The 26,967-nt window shown below is 31.2% G+C and overlaps 1 protein-coding gene across 3 annotated transcripts in view; it reads right to left on the minus strand.

The window, feature by feature from the left end:
- Positions 1–26,967, minus strand: part of Kal1 (anosmin-1 Kallmann syndrome 1) — a 43,065-nt gene that overhangs the window by 13,473 nt on the left and 2,625 nt on the right. For all 3 annotated transcript variants that reach the window (XR_015547113.1, XM_087412410.1, XM_011065303.2), the window contains exons 2-4: positions 25,121–25,245; positions 5,697–5,889; positions 1,204–1,539 (exon numbers count right to left, since the gene is read on the minus strand). Coding sequence is in view for 2 of the 3 variants with exons in the window: in XM_087412410.1 (XP_087268536.1) it covers positions 1,204–1,539; positions 5,697–5,889; positions 25,121–25,245 (654 nt within the window). In the remaining variant the exon portion in view is untranslated. The remainder of the gene's footprint in view (positions 1–1,203; positions 1,540–5,696; positions 5,890–25,120; positions 25,246–26,967) is intronic.

Genomic DNA, 26,967 nt, shown 5'->3' on the forward strand with positions numbered 1-26,967 from the left:
TATCCCGAGCGATCTTTGTCGTTAAAATTGAAATCATCACTTTTGAATCGTCTGAACTAATTCACATGTCTTAATTGATGGAGCAACATTATCATAAGTTTTAATCAGAATTCTATGATCTTTCAACCGCCGTTTTCTTTTTAAAAAACAAAACGCATGTCAAAAATGCTCTTTTAGGAAGCTCTATTTTTAAAATGATATAAACATGATATTTACTGCATCTATTATTAGTAAATGACTAAATATCATGGAGAGTAATAGTAAAACATTAAGAAACAATAGCTGACATTGGAATGTCTTCGACAACATTAGAGCCATTTCTTGCAAAACCCTCAAAACTCCTAAATCACATTCCTAATATTTAATGATCCTCAATTTGACCTTGGGCGGAATCATCAATGTCAGATCAAAGTCACATCGATTTTTTTTTAATTGGACACTCTATTTTTGATTCCAGAATCTAATAACTGATGTCAAAAACTTTTCAAAACGCTACAATAAAGTTCATTTTCATTAAGTATTTTTCGAGTTATAAGGCTTGAAAGTTACATTACCGACATTATTAATATTACCTAAGGTGTCTGACTGATGACTAAAATCTGTTAAATGTTCAGAATCATGTCTCGGATAACATATGTTAAGATCAAGGTCATCGGAAATTTCTCTTATAGGTTTCTCTTATTTTCATTTTTAAGATCTTAAGATTTTCAATGATCTTGATTTTAACAAATGTTATCCAGGGCATCCTAAACAACATTCAAGAGATTTTAGTCATCGATCGGCATCTTAAGTAATATTAATTAATATTAATAAACGGTTGCCATTGCTAAACACATTAATGCCAATGTGACTTGTAAACAACGTAACGAAGAACGTGCATCTCTCTGAGCGATCTTATTCCGCCGCGTGCTTTTATTTGGTGGTAGGCCAAGCGAATTGGACTATTTTTATGAATTAATATCTCGTTAACCATTGCAAAAATTGCAAAATGCTAGAGAATTTTTCGACTTAGTTTAGTCCGCTCTATCTACACAAGAGCGCTTTGCCAAAAATTGCGAAACACCCTTTTAAATGAATATCTTGTTGACTGTTGCAAAAATTGCAAAATGGTAAAGAACTTTTTGACTCGATTTAATGCGCTCTATCAATCCATGAAATATTTGACAGTCATTCTGGGATGCCCTGTATGATATATACACTCACCTTTCGTTTTAAAGGGCCTGGAAGGTTGTGAGTATCCGCGAGATCCATTTCCATTGACAGCTGCCACTCGAAACTGATACCAGTGTCCTGTTTTCAGCCTACCTCGAAGGGTCGCGTGTGGTTTCGTTGATACGTGACATACAGTCCAAGAACTCAATCTAGATTCTATAAACCTAGGGCCGACCAAATGACGCTCTTCGATTAAATACCGAACATCCCTGTCATTGTCGTTAGCGGACACGTTGCTGATACCTGACCTGCTATTGCGCCATGTTAGAAGTATTAGATTCCTCTTTTGCTGTTGTATCTGTAGATTCTCGGGTATAACTGGCAGATCTAATTTAAATTGTTATTCACAATAAGTAAATAGTCTTACAGTAAAATTAACAAGCTTTTTATACATTTGCAGATTTTTTAATTAAGAGTCAATTTTTACATAATTAGAACGTCAAATTGGAGCATATTTCATGAATTTTCCTTATTTCCTACATTTGTGACGTTAATTATCTTTGTAACTCATTTTTTAATTTTAACTCAATCAAAACGAAGTCCATTTAAAATTAAATGAGAAAGGTCCTAATATCTGCTTATATTTCTACACTGTAAAAAAAGATCAGGAAATTAGACTTCGAATTGAGATAAATCAACTCAATCTCAGAGTTAAATATGACGAACTAACTGTCGGATTGCGTCAAGAAGCACTTTAACTTCCTTTAATATCTTTCTTGTGTTAAATAAACATTGAATTTATTTGATAATATTCTTGAAGCTTCCACAGTGCTTTCTATATAAAGATTATGCGTTTTGCGGATTTTCTCCGTGTCCAGATCCAAGAATGGAAGCTCATGGAATCCTCAAGAATATTATCAAATTCTTTGACTTGTGGAAGCCTCAAGAATATTATCAAATCCTTTGACTTATAAAAGAATGAATAGGATCCTTTCGTCTGGTTCTGTGTCAGAGACCGTGGTCTTATTTGCGTGTTTATTGATTATTTTGGTTATGTCTCTTTTGTCGTTTTTCTGTAAAGCTTCTTTAGCTAGTTGAGTTCTGTCTGCAGATGTTCTTTGTCAGAGATGGTGAAAGCTCTATGTACGAGTGAGTTGATTATGACTGTTAGTTGATTGATTGTTTTTGTGCTGGGTGGTGGTGCGACTCGGCATGTAAATATCTATCTGTATGTGTTGATTTCTGTACACTTAATGGCCTAGGATACCGTCAACTTTCTTAGTGATGAGAACATCCAGGAAGGGGAATTTTTCGTTTTCTTCTATGTCTATAGTGAAGTGGATATTTGGATGAGGAAAATAAGGAATTTACGGAGTTCGGCTGTGCCGTGTCTCCACTGTGCTATGTCATATTACAAATGTGTTTACATAACCAAATTTCTGGTTTTTTGGGTGTTTTTCTGAGAGCCTCTTTCTCAAAGTGCTCCATGAAGATGTTGGCAACAGAAAAGATAGGAGAGCCCACTGCTGCTCCTGAAGTTTGTTCGTAAAATTGATTGTTGTAGGAGAAATAAGTGATTGTTAAGCAATGCTTTATTAGCGGGATGAGATCGGAGGGGACTTTATGTGAGGCTTTTATTATATTTAATGTGTCTTTTATTGGCATTTATGTGAAAAGGGATTCTACGTCGAAACTTACAAACATGTCTGTAGGACAAACATATCCTGTGGACAAGTACATTGGAAAAACCGGGAGAATGGTTAACCTACTCTGGTGGAAAAATGTTATTGAAATTATTCCACGTTTTGGAACATATTTCAACAAAATTTCATATTTCAATAAAATTTCAGTTTAATTTCAGCGATTTTTAGCTGAAAAATTCATTTTCGATAAAGTTTCAGAAAAATTTCAATAAAATTTTCAGACAAATTTCAACAAGAATTTTAGAAAAATTTTAGAAAATTTCAGAAAAATTTCGGTTGGATTTCAGTGATTTTTTAGTATGTTAGCTAAAAAAATCACTTTCAGCAAATTTTCAGCAATTTCGCTAAAACGTGGAATAATTTTAGCGGAACCTTTTCACCAGGATTCGGATAAAAGAACATCAATGTCAGGTGATGTCAGGTTAAAACACGCCACGCAGTCGGCATTATCAAATCGAAATAGGACATCAAATACTATTTGATAAAACGACCACATTACATCACACTTTCTAAGAAAGTATAGAGATACACAAACACCCTAAACATCCTAAACAATCTAAATAGAGACAATGGCTACAACTTAAATAAAATATGGAAGACCATTCTCCCGGTTATTGAAGGCCGATTTTCATCTCCACCCATACCCCAGTTCTCTTCTTCCCCCCCCCATCCCCACCACTTCCACAAGCAGCGTTATATAAAGGGAATTGTGGGTCCGGAGGCCGGAGAAATAGCTAAGTATCAGGCTGCTCCTCGCTCTGATAAAGTGAACTGCAAGGTTCACGAAATGTTGGCGTTCCAAGAATGGATCTGGACACGGAGAAAACCCGCAAAACGCATAATCTTCATATAAAAAGTATCCATTGAAGCCTCAAGAATATTATCATTAAAATTATTTCTATAAAATATTTATAAATATTGATATTAAAAAATATTGACTAAACTATTATAGTAGAGATAGTAAACGAACATTATTGTTAGTAAACGAATTGTACGTCAATTAAAATAATTGTATAAGCACGATGAAAATAATCTGCAATAGAATAGATTGATTTTAACATTTGATTGTTCTACAAAGTAATGAAAATTCAATAAATTATTGATAGTATTGATAGTAGTTTTGAAGTAATCTCTACTTAGCCTTCGAGTAAAGTAGACTTTATAATTTATCTAATACAATTCATTAAATTTATCATTAAATATTCGATCTCGTTACTTTGTAAAATGATGTAATTAATAATAAACCTTCTATCATATAGACAGATTGATTAATAGCCACTTTGAAAAAAAATGTTTATTGCCATAATATGACAACAAGTGTATGAAAAGACCATCTGATCATTCTCGCTTTAGATAGCCGGGTAGATAGACGTTGAATCTCTCTTACAGGCGTCATCTATTGATAGCTCTACAAAACGCTCTCTCCTTTAAATTAAAGAACTGTTAATAATTTATTGAATTCTTATTACTTTTAAGTCCTGTTACTTTTACGTTATATTTATGTTCATTCACTACACAGTAAAAAACATTTTATATTTGTGTTAGAAGCGGTTCACTCAAATGATAAAATTTTAAATTTTGTATTGAATTTTTAATATATCTGAGTTTTAATTTAGCTAGCTTAGTTTTAATATGATTATGTTATTTGAATACTTTGTGTTAAGTTAAGATTTAACATTTTCCAGTGTTAAAATAACGCAATTTATGAGTAAGTAAACAAATAACATAAAAATAATGTAGTTTTAAAACATAAATTCTAAGAATAAACGAATAAAATTTAAGTAGTTGATTTAATATATTATAAATGGTAATTTTATTGAAGAAATATGTTCTATATACTAGTTACATACTAGTTGTATGTAAAAAGATATTTTGTGTTATTTCCTCTTTCTAACAGTAAATATCTGTTAAATCTATATATTGCATATATTATCACAAAGGCATCGTCTAAACTACAAATGTAAAAATAGCATCTAATTTCAGTTAAATTTAACATCATAAATGTGTCAATTTAACATCAAATTTGTTTTTAAATTATATCAAAGTATTACTTGCTTCTTATGTTAATTTTTTACAATACATAATATTTGTGTTACTTTGTAACATATTCATTCTATGTTAAATTAATACAAAAATTTGAGTAGACCATTTGAAACATGTAAAATGTGTTAAATTTAACACAATTTTTTTTTACTGTGTACCAGTAATGATTTAGTCAACTTTGTAAATATGCTTATGATTGTTACGCTCCATCATTGAATTACGTAAATTATTAGTTCAATGTACTTTTCTCCATGATTGGTTTGATCTCCATATAGATGCAAATTTATTATTATTACGCAGTTAAATCATCCTAATAGTAGTTGAATGAATATTTAATACTAATTATACTTACATTTAATTATGTTTCAGATCGGTCAATCATATATTTTGATTAAACTTTTGAGTACATTTTATTACGTGAAGTTATTCATATAATTAGTGAAGTTATTCGTCTAATTAGGTTTTTATTCTTCTTGACTTGATTATACTTCACTTAACTCAAATCGCGCAACCTCACATTTAGTTCTTTCCACTCCAAGTATTTTTTACAGTGTAAAATTTACTTTTTCTTCAGACTAAAAGTCTTCATCTTTGTGACTCGTTTTTTTGCAATTTACAAAATTGTTAATCTGCATGATACAGATACAAATGGGAAATAAATACATGACTTACAAAGGCTGTGTTTCAAAATGGCTACCAGTACTGAAAATCTATTTTGCACATAACATAAACTGTATAGCATTATCAGCATTGACAGTAAATTTGGGATCCAGCCAAAATAATAACTTCCACACTCACCGTTTCGACTGTCTAAACCGATGGGATGCATGCACGTGATGCCACAATCGTGGGAGCAACACTTTGCTAAATCCGGACAGCGGGAATCATCGATGCAGGCAATCAAACAAGCAGCTTCGAAGGGCGTCATGGACATTCTCTCAGGACAATAACCGGGTTTCGTGTAATTCGATGCCAAGCAATTTTCCACGCACTACAGCATGATGAGAAAAGATTCATTTAAATACATTTATTCCTAATTTTTTTCTGTACATCTGACATTTTTTCCTGATATCTTATCACTAAGAAATGTACCAGTGTATATGTAATATCCATAAATTATAAAAATTTCATAAACACGTATGTATCTATATATATATATATATATATATATATATATATATATATATATTTAAGAATACTTATCTCTCTCTCTCTCTCTCTCTCTATATATATATATAAAATAAATATATATATATATATATATATTTAAGGATACTTATCTATGTAATTAGCATTCATCTTGAAATGGCTCAAGTATTGTGCTGCATAATGATATTTTCATCATCATCATTAATGAAAATGTAATTTGCGCAAATCGATAGTGTAATATAAGAACGTTTATGATGCAAGAAAAAAACCATTGCTTGGATTCTTATATATTCTACGATTATGATGCAAGAAAAAACCATGCTTGGATTCTTATATATTCTAATAATGTTTTGGTATGAGTGCAATATACAGTATCACATGCAAGCATCTTCATACAATTTGACGAAGACTTATTTCAAAGAATTATTATTCAAACATAATTAAGAAATCGATTATAATTGTTATTGCTCTAATTAATATCTAAGATAGCCAATAAAATCCATATATTGATATTATTATAATTCTATTACGAAATACATTAAAAACATCACGAACTTAAATACATTAAGGTTTTACAAGATTTTGTAAAAAGTATTTTAAACAATCTTTTTTAATATTTTGCTAAAATTATTATTGATGAAAGCTGTAAAGTATATATATATATATATATATATATACATATATGTGTGTGTGTGTGTGTGTGTGTGTGTGTGTGTGTGTGTGTGTGTGTGTGTGTGTGTGTATGTACATATCTTATTTTTGTTGATTTATATTGCTTTTTCATCCACCGACTCATACGAAGTTATTTCTTTACCATTTCTTCAACGAGGCGGGTTTATCAAGGCCAGCTCGAACTTCATCTTAATTGAAATGCTTTCAATCTGCTCTCCATCTCTCGATCCAATCCCGTCGATATAAAAAAAAATACGGCCAATCGTCGTAAAAAGAAAAAATAAAAATACAACAAATCGCTGCCGATGGTGAGTTTTACCACGATTGAGAGCTTCCCTGCCATTTTCGTGGAAGCCAATTCTCGTTGCTAGTTACGAAACTGCCGATCCTCGATTCTGTTCAAATATGAAATGCGAGTCCGGATACTTTAAACGAGCATCGGGGCGTATTCCTGATCATCAGGACGAAAATGCCTTTTAATATATATGTATATATATATATATATATATATATATATATATATATATTTCAACCTAATATATACGCATTCGAGTAACGCGCATTGCTGTTTTTATGCCATCATCATTTTCGTACAATGTGTAGATGCGAGAAAGCAGGTCCAGTGAAGTCGATTAAAAAATGCAACATTTAAAATAAACGTCGACGACATGTAAGACGTATGATTACAAGCATAATGATATCTGCAAAGTGCGTATCGTTAAACTTAATAGCAACTGAAAGCAAATTTTCAAAGTCTCGTTAAAATAAATACCCACATTGTATCAAATTTCGAGATTGTCTTCATCAAAACCTGCATTAAAATAGACATGTCGCGTGAAAGGAAGAGTCGTGAGTTGTCATTTATGATTATGATATAACGCAGCATGTTTCCTTCGCAGATCTATGCGGATGTTGGTTAGTTTATAATCTGCTATATCTATATAGTGACATATGCGTGTAACTAGAAAGGCCATAAAGAATCACTCGAAGAAAATACGTTATTCTTACTACAAACAAACGATCTTGACAAAGCTGCTACTTAGTGCGATTTTTATTGCATATAAAGTGACATATAATCAAAGCATCTTTATTGATAATTATTTTAAATACTTTCATAAAAATTATATATATAACTTTCCATCATATCTTACTCCAAATCACGAGTATCTATATAATATTTTTATAATGAACTCTATAAAAAAAGAGTAAACTTAATAGCATGTAAAAGATTTTTTCTGAAATGTAATATTGTATAATATAAGTACAAACAATATCATTTATACAGTTGATTTATACAAAAATTATACAAAAAAAATAGTAAATATACTAAATAAACGCTTAAAATATTTAAATGCATTAAACGCACGATGTCAGCAACATGACATGATTCATCATTACGAACTTTTATTTTAAAGATTATTTTAAAAATCAAATATTTGAATATGCATAAGAAGGTATTAAATATTAATCTTTATTAAGTAATTGTCAGAAATATATGACGTGTAAACTGTAAAATAAATTGCGTAGTTTGATGATTTCCTTTGCATCAATGTCTTATAAAAAAATGTCATTAAAAAATGCGAAATTATATATGAGAAATGTTGTAAAGAATAAAAAAGTAAAGGTTCAAGAATAGAAAAGTTGTATTGTGAAATGTTTAACATTTAAAAACTGCTATTTTAAATTTTATAAAAGATTGCGTAATTTCTTGTGATAACAAAAATCGGGAAAAGAGCAAATTTATTTTCTTTTTAAATATAATTAGGAAATGTTAAACTGATGTTGACATTAGAAATATCCCAGAAGTAAAAAAATCGACGACACTTGACTACTTGGGTACAGCTGACGACCTTTGCGACAAGTTCTGATAAGATTTGCAAAACGACAAATCGCAAGCTCTTCCCGAAGGAAATCCAGGAACATTTTTGAGATCGTTTACTCGTTGTTGCACTGTTACGACTGCGACATATGTCATTCGAACAGTCAAGGAAACTGGTTCGCATACTTATTGGCCTACTTTTTACAGAGGGAAGCGAACATGCCGAGCGAAACGAACCAGTGGCACCGCACCGGACAACGTCGTCGATGGTGATTGCCTGGGGCCATTGACCAGCTAATAAAGTTTGCAATGTGAGAGGCATTGTTAGTAGCACCGTGATCAGTATATTGTTAGCGAAATCATACATATCATATTACCCTTTTATTATGCCTGCTCCCTTTCCCAGGGGAATCCCAGGGATTCTCAGAGACTGTTCGGGCACAGTCTAAATAGATTCCCGATGATCTGTACCATTGCTCCATAGAGCAGAATCGTGTATTCAGAAACAATCAGATTACAACATAGTATTTTTTATTTTGTACAGTAGAAACTAAAAAATTATTAATTGAATATTTTTACACACATAGGCGCGTGCGCGCGCACACGCACACACAACTGAAGATATATTTTGAAAAATTTCGTGTTTTAGAAATCTTTAAATAAAAAACTTATAAGAGAGAGAGAGAGAGAGAGAGAGAGAGAGAGAGAGAGAGAGAAGCCTCCTAAGAGGCCTTTAAGATAGATGTCTAATATGAAATAGCGACGTTTTTGTTAAACTAATAGATTTGATTTCACCAATGTATTATTCTTAAGTTGAAAATTATTTAGTGGAATGCATTATTAGATTGTAAGCTTATAGTTATTGTAAAAAGAGATTTTAGAATTTGGATATCTTCAAGTTTCATTGAGATAAGTTTAAATATTGTTTATTATTTAATAAAAAGAAAAGTAAATATTTAGCAATAAATTCTTCATATAATAATAGAGTAAAATTAATAGAAAAATATAAGATATGTTGAATTGCTTAATTACAGAAGTTGGATTTGATGATCGTAAGGGAAATATACAGGGTGTCCGAAAAGTATGGTAACGGTCGAATATCTCGAGAAATACTCATCGAATCAAAAAAGTAAAAATACACGTATTCAATGGTTCCAAAAGAGCTATCTTGTGACACCTAACACAACCCCCCACCCCCACCCGCTGGGAGTGATAGAGGGGGTAACTTAAAAATTTTAAATGGGAACCCCCAATTTTTATTGCAGATTTCTCTTCTTCAGAAAAAGTTACCTATTGAATTTTACCTATTGAAGTGTATGTAACGAACATTATGTACATACATATGTATAAGCGAAAGATCGAGCAGAATGCTATCATACTGCGTTTATCTTATGACAATAATCTTTTTTACATTTAACACATACTTTGTATTTATATTTCTTCTAATTTTGTAATAATTTTTATGTTTTTCACTATTTGCTTAACATTTCTTCCAGTTTTTAAAATTCTGTATTCGCTCCCCCGTTGTAATTGTGCATACAAAGTTTTTGACAGAAAAAGAAAGAATCGAAATCCTTATTTTACGAGGATGTGGTGATAAAAAAAGATCATACGAACAAGTCGCCCACCAATTTCATGGTACCCATCCAGATGGTCAATCCATTTCTAAATCAACTGTTTGTAACACTGTTTTTCGGGTTCAGGATACTGACTGTCAAAGATTGACCAAAATCAGCCACGAACAAAGACAACAGTTTAGCGGTCTGTGTAAGTGTCGTTGAGGATGTGTATTCTGCAGTTAGAAAGATTGCACAACAAGTTGGTATCGGCAAATCGTCCGTCCATGAAGTATCAAAAGAAAAAATTTCCATTCTTACAAGATAAAATATGTGCAAGAACTTTGGGAAAACAACTTCGATCGCAGATTAGAATTTTGAGGAAATGATGGTGCGGTGTGACGAAAATGAGTTATTCCTTTTTTAGATATGCGCTTCCGATGAAGCTGCGTTTCAGCTGGGTGGAGAAGTTAACAGATACAACATACGATATTGGTCAGACGAAAATCACCATTGTGTGAGGGATAGCCAAACAAAACATGAATAGAAAATTAATGTGTAAGTTAGAATTTTGAGCAACCAAGTCGTTGGGTCTTTCTTCATTGAAGATAATTTCATAGCTGAGGAGTACATTAATTTATTGAATAACCAGATTATACCGCCAATCCGAAATATTGCTGGTACATACATACATTTCATGTCTTGTTTGAACAGAATGTAGCCCCGTGTCATTTCGGTTTGATTATGCGCTCTATTGTACAACATTTTCCCCGGGCGTTGAATTGATAGGAGGGGTTCGACTGAGTGGCCACCAAGTTCACTTGATTTAAATCCTCTGGACAATTGTTTCCGGGTCTTTTTGAAGAACAAAGTATTAAAAACAAGGCCATCAGACATCGATGCGTTAAAAGAAAAATAATTCAATGTTGTAACAACACGAGAACCAAAAAGCAAAAGGTTGTGCCTATTAACTTCTCCACTCAACTGAAACGTAGCTTCATCAGAGAAGCATATCCAGAAAGGAAATAATTCATTTTCGTCACAACGTCTCATCATTTCCTCACAAAATTCTAATCTCCGATCGAAGTCATCTTCCGAAAGTTCTTGTACATATTTTATCTTATATGGATGGAACTTATTTGCTTTTAATGTTTGATGGACAGACGATTTGCCGATACCAGTTTGTTGCGCAATCTTTCTCACTGAAGTATGGACGTCCTCAACAACACTTGCACATACCTCTAAACTGTTGTCTTCGTTCGTGGCCGTTTTTGGTCTTCCCGATTTTGGTCGATCATTAACAGAGCCAGTATCTTGAAACCGAGAAACAGTCTTACAAACAGTTGATTTGCAAATGGGTAGACGATCAGGATGAGTATCATTAAATTGGCGGACGACTTGTTCGTATGTTCTTTTTTTACCGCATCCTCGCAGAATAAGGATTTCGATCCTTTCTTTTTGTGTCAAAAAATTTGTATGCACAATTACAACGGGGGAGCGAATACAGAATTTTAAAAACTGGAAGAAATGTTAAGCAAATAGTGAAAAACATAAAAATTATTACAAAATTAGAAGAAATGTAAATACAAAGTATGTGTTAAATGTAAAAAAGATTATTGTCATAAGATAAACGCAGTATGATAGCATTCTGCTCGATCTTCCGCTTATACATATGTATGTACATAATGTTCGTTACATACACTTCAATAGATAAAATTCAATAGGTAACTTTTTCTGAAGAAGAGAAATCTGCAATAAAAATTGGAGGTTCCCATTTAAAATTTTTAAGTTACTCCCTCTATCACTCCCAGCGGGTGGGGGTGGGGGATTGTGTTAGGTGTCACAAGATAGCTCTTTTGGAACCATTGAATACGTGTATTTTTACTTTTTTGATTCGATGAGTATTTCTCGAGATATTCGACCGTTTCCATACTTTTCGGACACCCTGTAGAGATACTATACAGTACTTTTAATACGAAGTAACCTATGTTCTTATGTCCGAGTGACAATTGTTGCTGAAGTATGAATATTATTGTACAGTAATAAAAAGGATAACCGGAATGAATGTCGAGTGCCTGTTTGTACAATGCTTGGTTCCAACTAAGTAAAGACAAGTTGTGGATACAATGCATCGCATGGTCATTTTGCGCACATATTGTTTGTATTTTAGAAACATTAAATAAAGTTTTTTATTGCAATACTGATATACTTTGCGCTTTATTACTATCGATTTCTCGAGGTATTTTATGAGCACAATTTTTTGATTTTGTGATTTGCTTACTTTTTACATTTCTTTAATTTTCAGAAAAAATAATAATTTGAATTAAATTTTAACAATAAAGCTTATTAAATTCCCTTTAAAATGATCTAATATTTTTTTAAATTCTGCTCATACACTTCAGTATTTACTCACCGAGTTCATTTTGAGTAAATCTCATAATAGCCCCCTTCCTCCCTTCCTCTCTCTCTCTCTCTCTCTCTCTCTCTCTCTCTCTCTCTCTCAATTCAAGTAGAATTAAAGCATACAATTAAGGAAGTGAATTGTGAGATATAAAAATTGAATACTAAGCAAGTTGCAATTGACGAGCCAGGGGATATAAATAAGCTACAGCCAGACAGTCAAAAATAATCGTGAAGCATTACAACATATTGGTTGTGAGACCAAGAACAAGTGAAGAAAATTCTAGCAAAGAAGAATATAAAAAATAAAATTGATATTACAAAAATAGAAGTAGGAATTATCAAGATAAGAAAAGCAGCAAATGGAGCATACTGGGATGTCAAAACGCAATGCAAGTAAATAAATTGAAAAAAAATCTAGCTAAGGAATTATTAGGTGTTGGAATTAATTCGTAGCGTTTTTTAATGAAAGAATGTTATTTATTTCACATGAGCATTAAAAAATACATTAATGAAAGTACTTCCCATCACTTGTAAAACGCTACGAATTAATTCCAACACCTAATATATATATATGAACCTCTTATTTGCTAGCGATACTATTGATTATTTGTTACATTGATGAATTAATTTGCAATCATAACAAATCGATCGGTTTTTTAACAAATATCACATTTGCTTTTCCTTGATTTGTTCCTATAACAAAATCATTTCTTTCAGTCTATAAGTGATAAGATTGTGTACAGGACAAATGAGATAAGAACAAATGAGATAAGAACAACTATAATAACACAGGTAGATGTTAAAAAAACTAGAGAACGTTTGCTTAAATTGGGGAAAGTAAAAATTGGTTGGAAAATATATAAAGTGCAGATAGTTTAAGAATTGTTACATATCTATATAGATGTTATAATTGTTATAGATTCTACCGATATACCGAAAGATTGTAAAAATTATTACAGTAGCGTGTAATAATTGTTCAGGACAATATAAAGGATCGTAAAAACGAGATTTAAAAATGTATAAATTGTGAAGAAAAAATTAAAATTTTTTAAATTAAGAATTTGAAATCTGATCATTCAGATTTTGATGTAAATTACTCGTGTTATGTAAGAAAAATTGAAAAACAAAAAAATAAACTGCTAAATAATATAACAACTAAGAAATGTTAATGGAAAGTGTGATGGTATAATTTGCCTAAACGCTCAAGGATTTTTGGAACACAAAGATGAGATAAAAAATGTAATAATTAGAATAAATAGACCTAGTATATTAGGATTTACTGAAACACATGTGACGTAAGCGATTGAGGATCACGAGCTGCACTTTGAAGAATTTACTTGCTAAGGAAAGATTTTGAATAAAAAAAAGAGAGGTATTATTATATATTAATAATAGGATTAAATTTAAGGTAAAAGTAATTGACTCTTGTTTAAGAAACTGGTCAGTAATAATTAAAATTAATGATAAAAGTTTTAAAGGTATAATAATGATAGTATATCATTCGCCAAATGATGCCGATTTTATTAATTTTATGGAAAGAGTTTGTAATAATATTGTATTGTATAATAGTGTCGTAGTTATGGAAGATTTTAATGTTGACTTGAAAGTGAGTAGTTATACACACAGATTAAATTAATAAGAGTTATGAATTCGATTGGATTGAAATAGTTGGTAAGGGAAGCTATTAAAATTAATTAATAGATCAGAGACCTATTGCTTTATTTGGTTTTCTCTAATACAGAATTAAATGCAGAAGTAAGGCATGAACCTATGATAACGGACTGCTTACTGTTGGTAATATTACATTGGAAGCTTGATGGAAGAGACTGATGACAGAATAATTAGGTACAGAAATTTTAAGAGAATGGATAAAGAAGAATTTAAGAAATTGAGCGTACCTTAGTATAATAGGAATTAATCAACCTTAGTATAATAGGAAATTGTAGTAATATATTGGCAAACAATAATATAACTGAAATTATAAAGTGTAGATTTGGAAGTGCTGATACAGATAATCAAAGTAAATGGGAAAAGCGATTTAAATTTAATGATGAAATTTGGCAACTTGTAAAAGAAAAGAAGATGAGGTTCATAGGATATATATATAAGAAGGCTCGAATGTCTTGAATGAAAAATGAAGATGTTTGGGAGAGAAACAATTTAGTGAATGAGTGTAGAAAGTTAAACAAGCTTATTTGGAAATGAGCTTGGATAATAATAAAAATAATCCGAGACAAATGTGGAAAGTACTGAATGAATTATTAAAAGATAACTCTAAAAATTTGCAAAAACAAATACGGTATGGAGACAAAATTATTAAGGACGCTAAAAATATGGCAAATGAGTTTAACAGATATTTTATCAACAGTGTTAAATTAATGATGAATAACCAAAGAATAAATTATGTAGGCGAAATAAAATATACTGAATGTATATTTGATTGTATTTAATAAGATGAGATGTAGAGTATTTGAGCACAGTTAGGAATAAATAAAAGTGCTGAAGAAGAGATCACAATTGAAATTATGAAGTTAGTAGTGAAAGCAGTAGGTGATAAGATTTGTTATCTAGTAAATAAGTTGTTAGAGGAAGGAGTATGTTTTACTGAATGGAAGGAAGTAACGGTAATAATCTATGTCTAAAGTACGAGAAATAAATAGAATAGAAGAATATAGACTAATAAATAAACTATCTGTGTATGAAAAAATTTTAGAGATGGTGGTCCAAAAACAGCTCATTGAATATCTGGAGAAAAATACCTTAATTAATAAATGTCGTGATTCACAGGGAAGCATTCTTGAGACAGCGCTACAGATATTATCAAGTTGGAAAAAAGTTATAGGTGAGAAGAGGATGATAGGTGTAACATTACTAGATTTTAAAAGAGCATTTGAGATTGTTGATAGATTTTGTTAAATTGAATTGTTATTTGACTACAAGATATTATATTGAAGTGGTTTAGAAGTTATTTGGAAGGAAGTAGAACACAAAAAGTTAAATTTAATGGCTTAATTACTCTGAATCAGCTAAACAGGGATACTTCAAGGATCGGTTTTGAGCATGTTATTCTTGTTATACATAAATAACATGGATATTAACAAAAATTGTGAATTGAGAGTGTTTGCTGCCGATGCAGTGATTTATACTACGGGATACTCGAGCATTGCAATTAATGATCAACTAAAAGAATAGAAGAGTGGCTGTAGATAAATAAATTACAATTGAATGTTAATAAGACTAACGTAATGATAGTGGAGTGAGGAAAAAGTGGCGTTAGAAAATATTAAAATTAAGATACAAGATGTATATTTAGAAATAAAATAAAATACCTGGGTGTAAATAAAATTAAATACCTGGGTGTAATCATTAACAAAAATTTAAATTTTTTGGAACATATAAACTTCATAAGTAAAAAGATAGAAGCAAAATTAGATATAATGAGAAGAGTAGATGCAAATTTATTGGCGATAATAAGATGTGTTGTGTATAAATTGACTGTGGCACCAATGGATTATTACTCATCGATTATAGTGGAATTAAATAAAACAAACTTAGATCATTTACAAAAGCTGCAAAATCAGGGAATGAGAATTATTCTGAGATGTAAGATAAAAACGAGAATAAGGGCTAATACTTGAGGCATTAAAGTTTATGTCAGTCAAAAAAAGGAATATAATGTTTGCGTTTTGATATTTAAAATGAAAAATAGAATGTGTTCTAAATATTTAATAGATAAAATACAAATAATGCAGTCAGTAAATGATAGGGAAACTAGAGGGGGAATTTAGTTATTGATACATGTAAAACTAAAGAAGAATAGAAAATGTTGCTTTACGAGGAATATATTTAAAATGTTTAATAATTTATCGAATTAGTTAAAGAGTGAGAGTAGAATACAAAACTTTAGGAGATTATTAGCAAAATATATTAAGTGTAGAGAGCGTGTAGTAACAAATTAAATATTTTTTTATATATTTTATTTTGTATTGTATAAATGATGTTAAAAATTTTGTTATTATATGCATTGATGTATTCGTTATTGTAAGTAGCTACTGAACTAATAATAAGTACATTTATTTATTCATTCATTCTCTCTCTTCTTTCATTCATTCATTCTCTCTCTCCCTCTCTCTCTCTCTCTCTCTCTCTCTTTCTCTCTCTCTCTCTCTTTCATATGTGTGTATACAGCGATTATTACATTTTTTTTATTTTTCACTGGAAAATGAAAATGATAATTACTATTCAGTATATAAATTCAGTATATAAATAATATTAGTTACAAGTATTTATATTATAATTTTCTTGTCATAAAATTTTGTATGCCCCTCACTTTTTCACGTTTCATTAAGCACTTTTCGAATTATGACGCTTAAATTAAATTGTTTTTTTTTTGTGAATCTGTATTATTTACATTGTGTGCATGTATGTCTATTTATATTTAGTGATATATTTAAAGTCTATAATAATTTATGTTTTTTTACGTAATATGATTCTTTTAATTATTCTACATGTGAAAGTATTAAAATAAAGATATCAAAAAATCAATAAATTTTGAGTTTATTACTTTATTTTAACAATATTCACTAACATATATTCACATAATACATCAAATATCTAGTATTAAAATGTTCATTCTTTGATAATTGTTCCTTAATACTTTTATGCAAAATAATGAAATGAATCTATTGGTATATAGAAAACATATAATCACTTATTTAAAGAATTATGTAATTGCATTAGTTGTAAAATGCATTTTTTTAAATAAGCAACTTTTTTTATACTAATTAATTCATCTCATCATTCTATGCATAAAAGTATTAAGGTAGGTATTATTATTTAAGAAGTGAATAATAACTTACGAGATAAGTATTCAATATTTTATCAAAATGTATTAGGATAAACTATAAAATAACTCGAAAACTATCGATTTTTCGATATCTGTATTCTAATACTCTTACATGTAGAACAATTACAGAAATTATACTATCTAAAAAAATTATATAATTACATCTAAAAAAGCGGAGATGATTTTCTATTTATACATATATAGCGTCTCCGCTTAGAAAGAAACATAATATAAATACATCTCTTACAAAATAGTTCCACTTTTATCTAAAACATTTTTCCGTATCGTCAAAAATAAGAGAAATATTCAAAGCTTTCAAGTTAAATTATATTAGGTGTTGGAATTAATTCGTAGCGTTTTACAAGTGATGAGAAGTACTTTCATTAATGTATTTTTTAATGCTCATGTGAAATAAATAACATTCTTTCATTAAAAAACGCTACGAATTAATTCCAACACCTAATATATATGCATAAATATTTGATGTGTACATAATAATTATTTCTCCCTCTATCTCCAATTCCTCTCCCTATCTCATTCTCTCTCTGTTTCTCTCTTGATTACATTTTCCACAAAAATACGAAAACGATTGGTAGCTTGACTTCCGCATTTCGTTGTCAGATATGTTGCAAGTCAAGCGGGAATATTACACATCGAATCTCGGCGTATGATATTATCAGAATTGATTTCTATTTATTATCGAGTTTTTTTACGTGTTACAAGTATATAATTGTATAAGTTCATTATATTCTTCTCACATTCAGTTTCGAGGATTGAATATATTATATAATAATTTTTTAATCTACAAAATTCTAATTCCAGAATCTTTTTTTTAATTTTATAAATAAAACATGAATTACAGTATATAATATATATAAAATTGTATGAATACAAAATACACATAATTATAAATTAATAAATAATCTGAAAAGAATTATATATATGAGATAAGAATCTCTATATGACACTTCACAAAGATTTAACTTACACAGGCACTGTTTATCATTGGAATTTCATTCTTTACAAATAACGAAGTAGCGCCTGTATGATGACTTGGCAATATGAGATGTTATCAAGAGTGTGAAAAAGGAACACTATTATTACTTCTAGGCTCTTACATAATAAATACCGTTGTTGTTATAAAATAGGACATTATTCATTACAAAGAAATATATTATTTTATTACATAATTTCTAGCTAAATTTATAAAATAAGACGATTAATATCACTTTACAATATTATTTCAATTTTTTTTAGTAATAATAATAATATTGTAAACTAATGTTTTGTTATTTACTGACTCAATGAATTAAGAGGTTATAACAAAGTTTTAATTTATGATTTAAAATTTTTTTTTTAATTACAGAGATTATTAATTGCGTGTAATTATATATAAATTTCATATTATAATTTAATAAAAGTGACTTTAATCTATTATTATTAATTAATAGCTGAGAGTGTACAGATTGTTTTAAAAACATATTTCTAATTTTACAAAATTTCATATTATTTGTAGACTATTCATATACTTTTATGACAAAAGCTTTATATTAACGAGTATTTTTGCATTTATGAAGTAAGAAGAGTTTAGATAATAATAAAGATTGTAAAAAATTCCTTAACAAAAAATATCACAAAATGCTTACAATTAAATAGAAATATTTGATTAAAAAATTAGGTTTTACGAACGACGAATTTCTGAAAAAATTATAGAATATTCCGTTCTAATTTTCTCTGATACATTTTCTTCGACGTACATCCTAAGAAATAAATGAACGATTGTCACTTTCGCGGTACTTGCATCGCGAATAATAATCGCCCTCAGGACGTAAAAGGGTGAAAAGAGCAATCCGAAGTGCGCGATCTGATGAAGCGTCGTCACGGTCGAAGAATTAACTTCGCCGATGCGCGCCGAGATTGTAGAGTGATATCCGAAGCGATCACGCGAATCAAAGATGTATAAGAAGGCTAACGAAGTTCACCAGATCTCGCTCTTCTGTCCCTCTCTGCATCGGCAAAGAGGCATCGTCTTCTTTGTCGATCGTGCCGAAGGCGCGTAGGAGCTGATCTGTTCCAGTCGAGAGCTTCTTCGTGAAGATTGGAGCGCGCGGCCGTCGTGAAGTGATCGCGAAGATTAGGGTATGGCAGGAGACTAATGTAGTCCGCCGCGAAGATCGCCGATAGTGTCGATCGGCAATACTGAAAAATCATGCACGCCGATCCTTGCTCCATCTTCCTCCACCTCCCCCGCGGACCCGCTTTCTCTTCTTCTCTCTTCCTCCCGATCTTTCTCGCATCGGTGGACTACCCCAATTAAAGACTTCGCAAAGATCGCAGTTTGAAGTATTCATTAAGATCGATATAGCCGAGGCGGCCTTCCATCGAAGTTCATCGCGAGAATTGGCCGGCCGCCGATCGCCGTCGTTAAGAAAATTATATTGCCCATTGGCGATTCACCAGCGTCGTTTTCTTTTCGCTTCATCTTCTTCTTTCCCTTATACTTCGTTTCTTCGCACGTATTCTTTCCCTCGCAATGACACCAATAATTAACAATCAAAACGACGCCGCATGTGAAACTTGCATTTGATCGGCAAATTTCCATTAGAGTTCCCCGCGATATAATGATCGCGCTAACGAAGTCGATTGTCATAGCGATGGTTTATCTTTTTTTGCATCAACATTCTAAAGGATGCCGCCTCTTTCGCCATATTGAAAAATTCATGTCTGCTCATTAAACATTACTTTCAAAATGAAGTTTCGCAATAACAGTTAAATATGCTAATGAAGTTAATTAATCAGGGAAAAAATGTAATTGTCTACTGTTATTAAACAGTAGACAATTACATTTTTTCCCTGATCTCTCTTCTACATTTTTATAACACGAGCATATAAAATTATTATTAATAAAATTCCATTTTGATGACTATATTGACTAAGTTAGTTAATGATAAATACTAATTATTTCTTTTTATATTAGCATTCGATAAAGCAATGCGTCATTAATCAAACCGCAATTACTCCAGTTAATCAAAGCAATAGTAAATGCTACTAAAAGAACGCGGAAAATTATATAATGGATTTAAGAAGATAAAAATACCACGCTATAAATTCCAATGAAACGTACATAAAATATCTCCTCAGAAATAATGCTTTGTAAATGCTCCATGAATGTTTTGCACTTCAAACATTAATTGGGAATGACACGTAAACTAATGAATAACATTTCACAGAAACGAGAGTGCAAATTAACACTAAACAGGAACTATCTTTAAATTAAATTAAAAATACTAATCCTTCATATTATATACAATATGGAATGGAAAGTAAAAAATTTAAACTTTATTTCAAAAATAACTGGAAAAAAGTAATGACTACAAGCATGGTTGAACTAGTATATACTTTGAATATTGCTCTTTACCTTCTCTGAACGAATTAAAATCATTAAAATAAATGAAAAAAGACTCGAACGAATCAATCAATAAAATATATATAAAAAAAGCCAATCAGAGCCAAAACCAGCTGTTCGAGTGCACATAAACGTCTTTATTCTCGTGTAAATAACAATAACAAAATCAAACGTTTCAACCCTTCTTTTTGGATCCTTATCAATATGAAATCTAATTCTAAATTACATAAATAAGCCTATTCAGAAATGTAATTAAAGTCGGTGCAATTATCCATTTAAGGTGGTGAAGCACGACAAACTCGCACGTTCTTTCCTATCCAAATGTCAATTTAGCTATACAAAGAATAGCCAAATGAATACAAAATTTTTACAATGATATTATAAAAACTTACACAAATAAAGACGGTGTCACATACATTGTGATTATCATAAATATTAAAATTTTTAACAATGATATTATACAAACTTACATAAAATAAAAACGGTGTCGTATATGTTGTATCAAAAGTCAAAGTCATCTCGTTCACCAAATTATCAAATTTTCTATTTAGTCATTCGTAAGAAAAATAGAATTAACAAAGAGAATAAATAAAATCTTGTCTGAGTTTAAATTTTATTAGACTTATATGTAATCATTTTCACATGATGTAAAGTTTTTGTGATGTCAGTGATCAGAGTTGAAGTGAGAGTCAAAATAATAAAGACAAGTAGTTATTAAAATAAAAACTAAGAACTTTATAAACTCTATTTCTGCTGCTATATTTTCCCAATCAAATTCATGTTGATGATTAATTCAGTTATTACAGAATATTGTGTTCCAATTTATATGATTCCTATGTTCATTAATGCGTACCTTTAAACATCTACCTGTTTGGCTCACACATGATGCTTCACAATCTCGACAATCAATTTTATATACGTCTGTTCGAGATTGCAACAAACTTACATCTTTATGGCCCCTGATAAACTTTTTAGGATTATTAATCTCTTTGTATGCTATGTGTATTACGGAGTCTTTTTAAAAAAATGTTTTAATTTTTTCTGATAAAAGTGGAATAAAAAGTATTGTAAAAAATTTGTGATTAATTTTTCCATCATTCTTGTCTGTTGTATTGTCTTTGTTAACCTAATTATTTATTTGTTTAAATTTTTTTTACAATTTTCTTTTGATTTCAATAAAAATGAATTTCAGTGGGTATCCATTGTTTATAAAAATTTAAATTAATAAATCAAAGTTCTCCTGATGGAAAATAGAGTGGAACAACGAAAGAACTGTATCTACTAATCTGACAATTGTTCATTAATGCCACTTTTTGGCATAGAGGATGTCTAGGAAAATAATTCAAATAGCGATCAAAAAATATGGGTCTGTAATAATTATGAATGAGAGAATTTCCTTTTCTGATTAAGCTAACATCGATAAAGTTTAACCTAGTTAAGTATCCCCTCCCATTTTCCATTATAAATTTTAATCTGGGATGATATAAATTAGAATTAAATTTCATATTGATAATACTCAAAAAGAAGGGTTGAAATGTTTATGATTTTATTAACATTATTCACACGAGAATAAGGACATTTAAAAACAGCACCCAAATAGCTGGTTTTGGCTCTGATTTTTTCATATGTATTTCAAAATAATTTATTAATTTTATCGATTTATATAATTGTATATTGAGATAAATTAGATTTGAATTAAAGAGACGAGTACAAAAATAAAGTAAATCCTTAATAAAATCACTTTTACAATGTAATTTACAAATTGGACTTATCTATAATAGTTTGTGCATCCAATCCTTTCATTATCACGTTTCGCTATTTCTATTTAATGTTTGTTAGCGCCAGATATATCCACGCAGCATCAATAGGAATTAATTTCACCGCCAAAGATAATTTTGCCGCCTTGTGCTATTGATGCCGGAAACGGAAAGCTTCGTCGATCGCTTGCAATCGCGGAGTTCCCGAAGATTGACGCACCGCGCGAGAGCGCACGATGCAGTCGAGTGCCATCGAGAAGATTGATCGTCGGTGCTTCAGAATAAGAACCTGTTTTCGATAATGTCGGAAGATACATTTCTAGTGCGCCATAGGTGCACATCCGAACTTAGTGAGTTGCGCGCAGCGCAACTCTTTTATAGGCCATTACTTCGGAACTTTATTACTGGCCGCCAATCAAAGCTTGAGAGCTATCTCTTTGTCATTCCTTCTCGTCCACTATCCCATCTTGTCCACTATCCTCTTGCAACCGCCTCCACTTCATCAACGATTCTTCAAGGAATCATTTCGGGACCGTTTGCTGTAATGACGTGTGTATACACGCCGGCAAAAAATATTAGCAGTAAAGCGCCCAAGTTCGCTGAAGAGTTACTGCCAAGTCAATGGATGTTGTCTCTTATATTGGTCGTGGCGTTATCGCGTGACTAATTAAAATCTTTAACTTTCACTACTCGTATTGTGAATATACTTTATCTTCATTTGTGATACGCGAACATGTTAGAATCATAAGGTGCTATTAGAGATATCAAAGGGTTTATTCAAATTTGAACCTATTTTACAATTGCGTAGCGTAATAGTTGTAAGTAATTGTAGTTGTAAGAATTGATCAATTACAGTGAAATAATAAGGTAAACATCTTCAGCGGACATGTACTTATGTCTGAATATTTACACAAAATTTATTATTATTAATCTCATATGCTTTTTTTATTACAATATTATAATTTAATTGTATTTAAAGATATTTATAATTAAATTATAATATTATATATTAAAAGTATTTGAAATTAATAATAATATAAACAAATATATAAAGTTTTGTGTGATTGTCTGCACATAGATATACTTGTAGATCCAGTCATCCTCTGGGTCATTTTTCTTATAAGAAAAATATTTGATTGTGGTCGATCAATTCTTACGACTACGTTTACGTAATGTAGATTGGGTTTAATGTAGCAATCAAGACATCTCCCTGTAAATGAGAGAAAGAGAGAGAGAGAGAGAGAGAGAAGATATTTTAATATCAACTATCGTAACCCTTTATGTAATTTAAGCCTCAAAGTGACCAATGAAATTATATTTTCTACTTGTGAAGAACTTGTCGAGAAACATCAGTTTTATACGATATGGCATGGTTTCTTTGAGCAGATGACCCATATACAATGTTATCGATTCGTCGTTGTTGACTGCCGAATTAGCATAGTTCGAGTTAAGTCCCACGGACGGTGGCACGGCGTGCCTCATAAATCGTCGAGCGTGACGATGAGATTCAAGTGGGCGCGGACTCAGGGACGCTCGGACTCGCATAACTAATTACACGCGAGCGAGAACCCGCAAAACCTGGACAAGCCCCGGATGAATCATCGACGTCCGCGTCTGCGATTCTTAAGAAGGCGACAAAGCGTTGCGAGAACCAGTTTATTTAGCGACGCTATCGAGTGTCGAATCGGCCATCGAAATTAAAATCGATCTCCACTCGGACAGCGGCGTACAATGTAGCGCGTTGATTAATCGAAGCGATTATTCCGCCTGATTGCAACGTGCGGATCGATGCCATAAGCGCCAACAACGATCGGATTTGTTGAGAATAATGATTGTGTTTGTGCGATTCTAATATTCTACCCTGTCATTAATGCTTCCAAACTGAAATGTTAATTTTTATAATGTCCTTCAAATGTTTATCAAGTAACACTTTTTAACGTTTAATGTAATCCAAACATAGAAAAAAATTCTTAATTAAAAATTCTCAACTTTGCATATGTTAATAACTTTACATTGAATTCAAGCAGCTGTAACTTTGTTAAAAATGTACGAAATTTTGAATTTCTAAGAGTTTTTACATATAGAAAAAATTACGTACTAGACAAAATGAGAAATTTTCTTCTCACTTTGACAGACTGAGTCTGTCACGCGCTTTAAAAAAAACTTGCTGCAAAAATTTTCGATTTCCTAATGTGCAAATTTTGTTAACATGAAAGTTTTCCCTATAAAAATAGTTTTTAAAAATGTTCCTAAAATTTATTGTTAATATTTATTCCGAATTAAATAAAAAAAGCATTTAACTTTACTTTCTTGTGACTTAGATAAAAATTATTGTATAATAATTAAAAGAGAAACAGAATTTTAAAGCTGAAACTTTGAATAGTGTTTGTCAATTTAAAAAAAAAACATGTAGACAAATAAAGTAGCGTTACGAACTTTTGTTCCAACCCAATACAATATAATACAATATATATGGGATTATATAACGGTGTTAGTTAAATGAAATATTATCATATACATAAGACATCGCTGATGATAATAATAATATTACAGATATTAATGGTGATACAGTTAAGATAATCTCGCTTGTACAACGTGTCCTCATCTTACATACCTCGTCAGGGTAATTCTCCCCGCATCGAGCGTCGCACCTGGCCACTCTAATGGAGTCGTACTCCTCGACGTATCGCGTCCACGATGCCAAACATCCTGGTAGGAGCAACCACCACGGCCACCATTCTGCGCAGACATCATTTTATTAACTCTTCCGTACCCAGCAGACGAAATTTTATGAGGCTTATTGTATTCTTTATTCATAATACGCAAATATGTGGCTTTGCAATCAATATAATTGCATCTGGATGGTTCGCGATCGAGTGATCTTCAGGCAGGATAAAAGAAAACCGTTTCCATCGAATTAATGTTATATAATAATAATGTACATTTGACCTTTGCACGACGCACAATTTTTTCCGCAGTAAAACCAAATAAATCTCAAAAGAATTGGATTCTCAATGACTCTTTGCACTTTCCTCATACGTTTACTCACATCCCGCCTTGCTATTGGCATTACCTCCCACGACGGTAATTCCGAGGAAGCGCGATACGTACGTACGCTTAGTATACTACCCGCTGGGACAGCTCTTCGAGCACCATTTAGTCCATCTTAGGAATTCATCCTTTTTTACTTGCGGTTCGGGCGAATGACTGACTGCTGTCGCCCGCTCTCGGAAAGATTATTTCTTCGTTATAACAAAAGTACGATTCATGCGGTCGCATATTCGTTCGTTCGCTCGATCGATTGCGATCACAAGACATACGCTACCTGCGTCCGATTCCACGCGCCTCTTCAGAATTCTGATTGGGACTTGTCAACAAGAAGATAGCAGAAGATCGCAATCCGCTTTTTCGCCGTTCGCGTAAATGCGGAGACCGGACTGACACGACGGACTGCGAGTCACGGAAATAAAATGAAAATGTGCACAGAGACGATCGTGATCGAGCATACTGTGCGATTGATGAAGACTGTAAGTTGAGACTTTCGCATGAATGATTGTTAAATAGACATTTAAAAATCTATAAAAAGAAATGAGAAAAACATTAAACAATTTATTCCTATTATTTATAATAGTTTTTTATTATTAAAATTAATTTTAAAAACAATATTAATTATTATTTTATTCCTTTATTATTATTATTATTATACCTATAACGGAAGAAGATTAATATTTGCATCTTTGTCATATTTATCATATTCGAATGAATTCTATATCGCAGTCTATATTTGCGATCGTAATTTGTAAAATCTCATCTCTTATTTCAACAATTTTCCTAGTTTGCCTATAATTAACACTATATTCTTAATATATGTTAGATACGACATCGAGATCGTCAAAAAGAACCGTGCCTGTCGGTGACTTCAATGCCCGTCCTCAATAGTTTTCAACAAGAAGGACGTGTCTGTCCTCCCGATTGTGAGAAGAATATGAGCAGAGAAAGGGTTACTAACGACAGTCGAACGAAAACATAACGACCTCTTAATTTTTTGCCTGTTGTCAATTCACGCGTTTAATAGTCTGATCCTGGCGCGTTAATTAACGCGGATCTCTCGAAGGTGCTCGAGCGCTTATGTTTGATTCTAGTGTGAATATATATACTCCCACTTATCATAATTAATTATCATTAGACTGTCTTACTTGATAAAAGAAAAATCTATTATTATAATATTAATTGCAAAAATTAAAAATTTTAAATTCGAGCTAAGATTGATTTAAATTTTTAATCAAATGGAAAGAAATTAAATTAATAGATGATATCTATTATAAATTATTTATTTAATTTCTTCCCATTTCATTAAAAAATTAAATCAATCTTAGCTCGAATTTAATGTATGTCACTTCATTTAATACTAAAAGTAATTTTATATTACGTAATTTTATGCGCTTCTCTTATATATAAAAC

Source organism: Acromyrmex echinatior, chromosome 13 (assembly GCF_024713525.1).
Source record: "Acromyrmex echinatior isolate Ae372 chromosome 13, ASM2471352v2, whole genome shotgun sequence".
NCBI lineage: Eukaryota > Metazoa > Arthropoda > Insecta > Hymenoptera > Formicidae > Acromyrmex > Acromyrmex echinatior.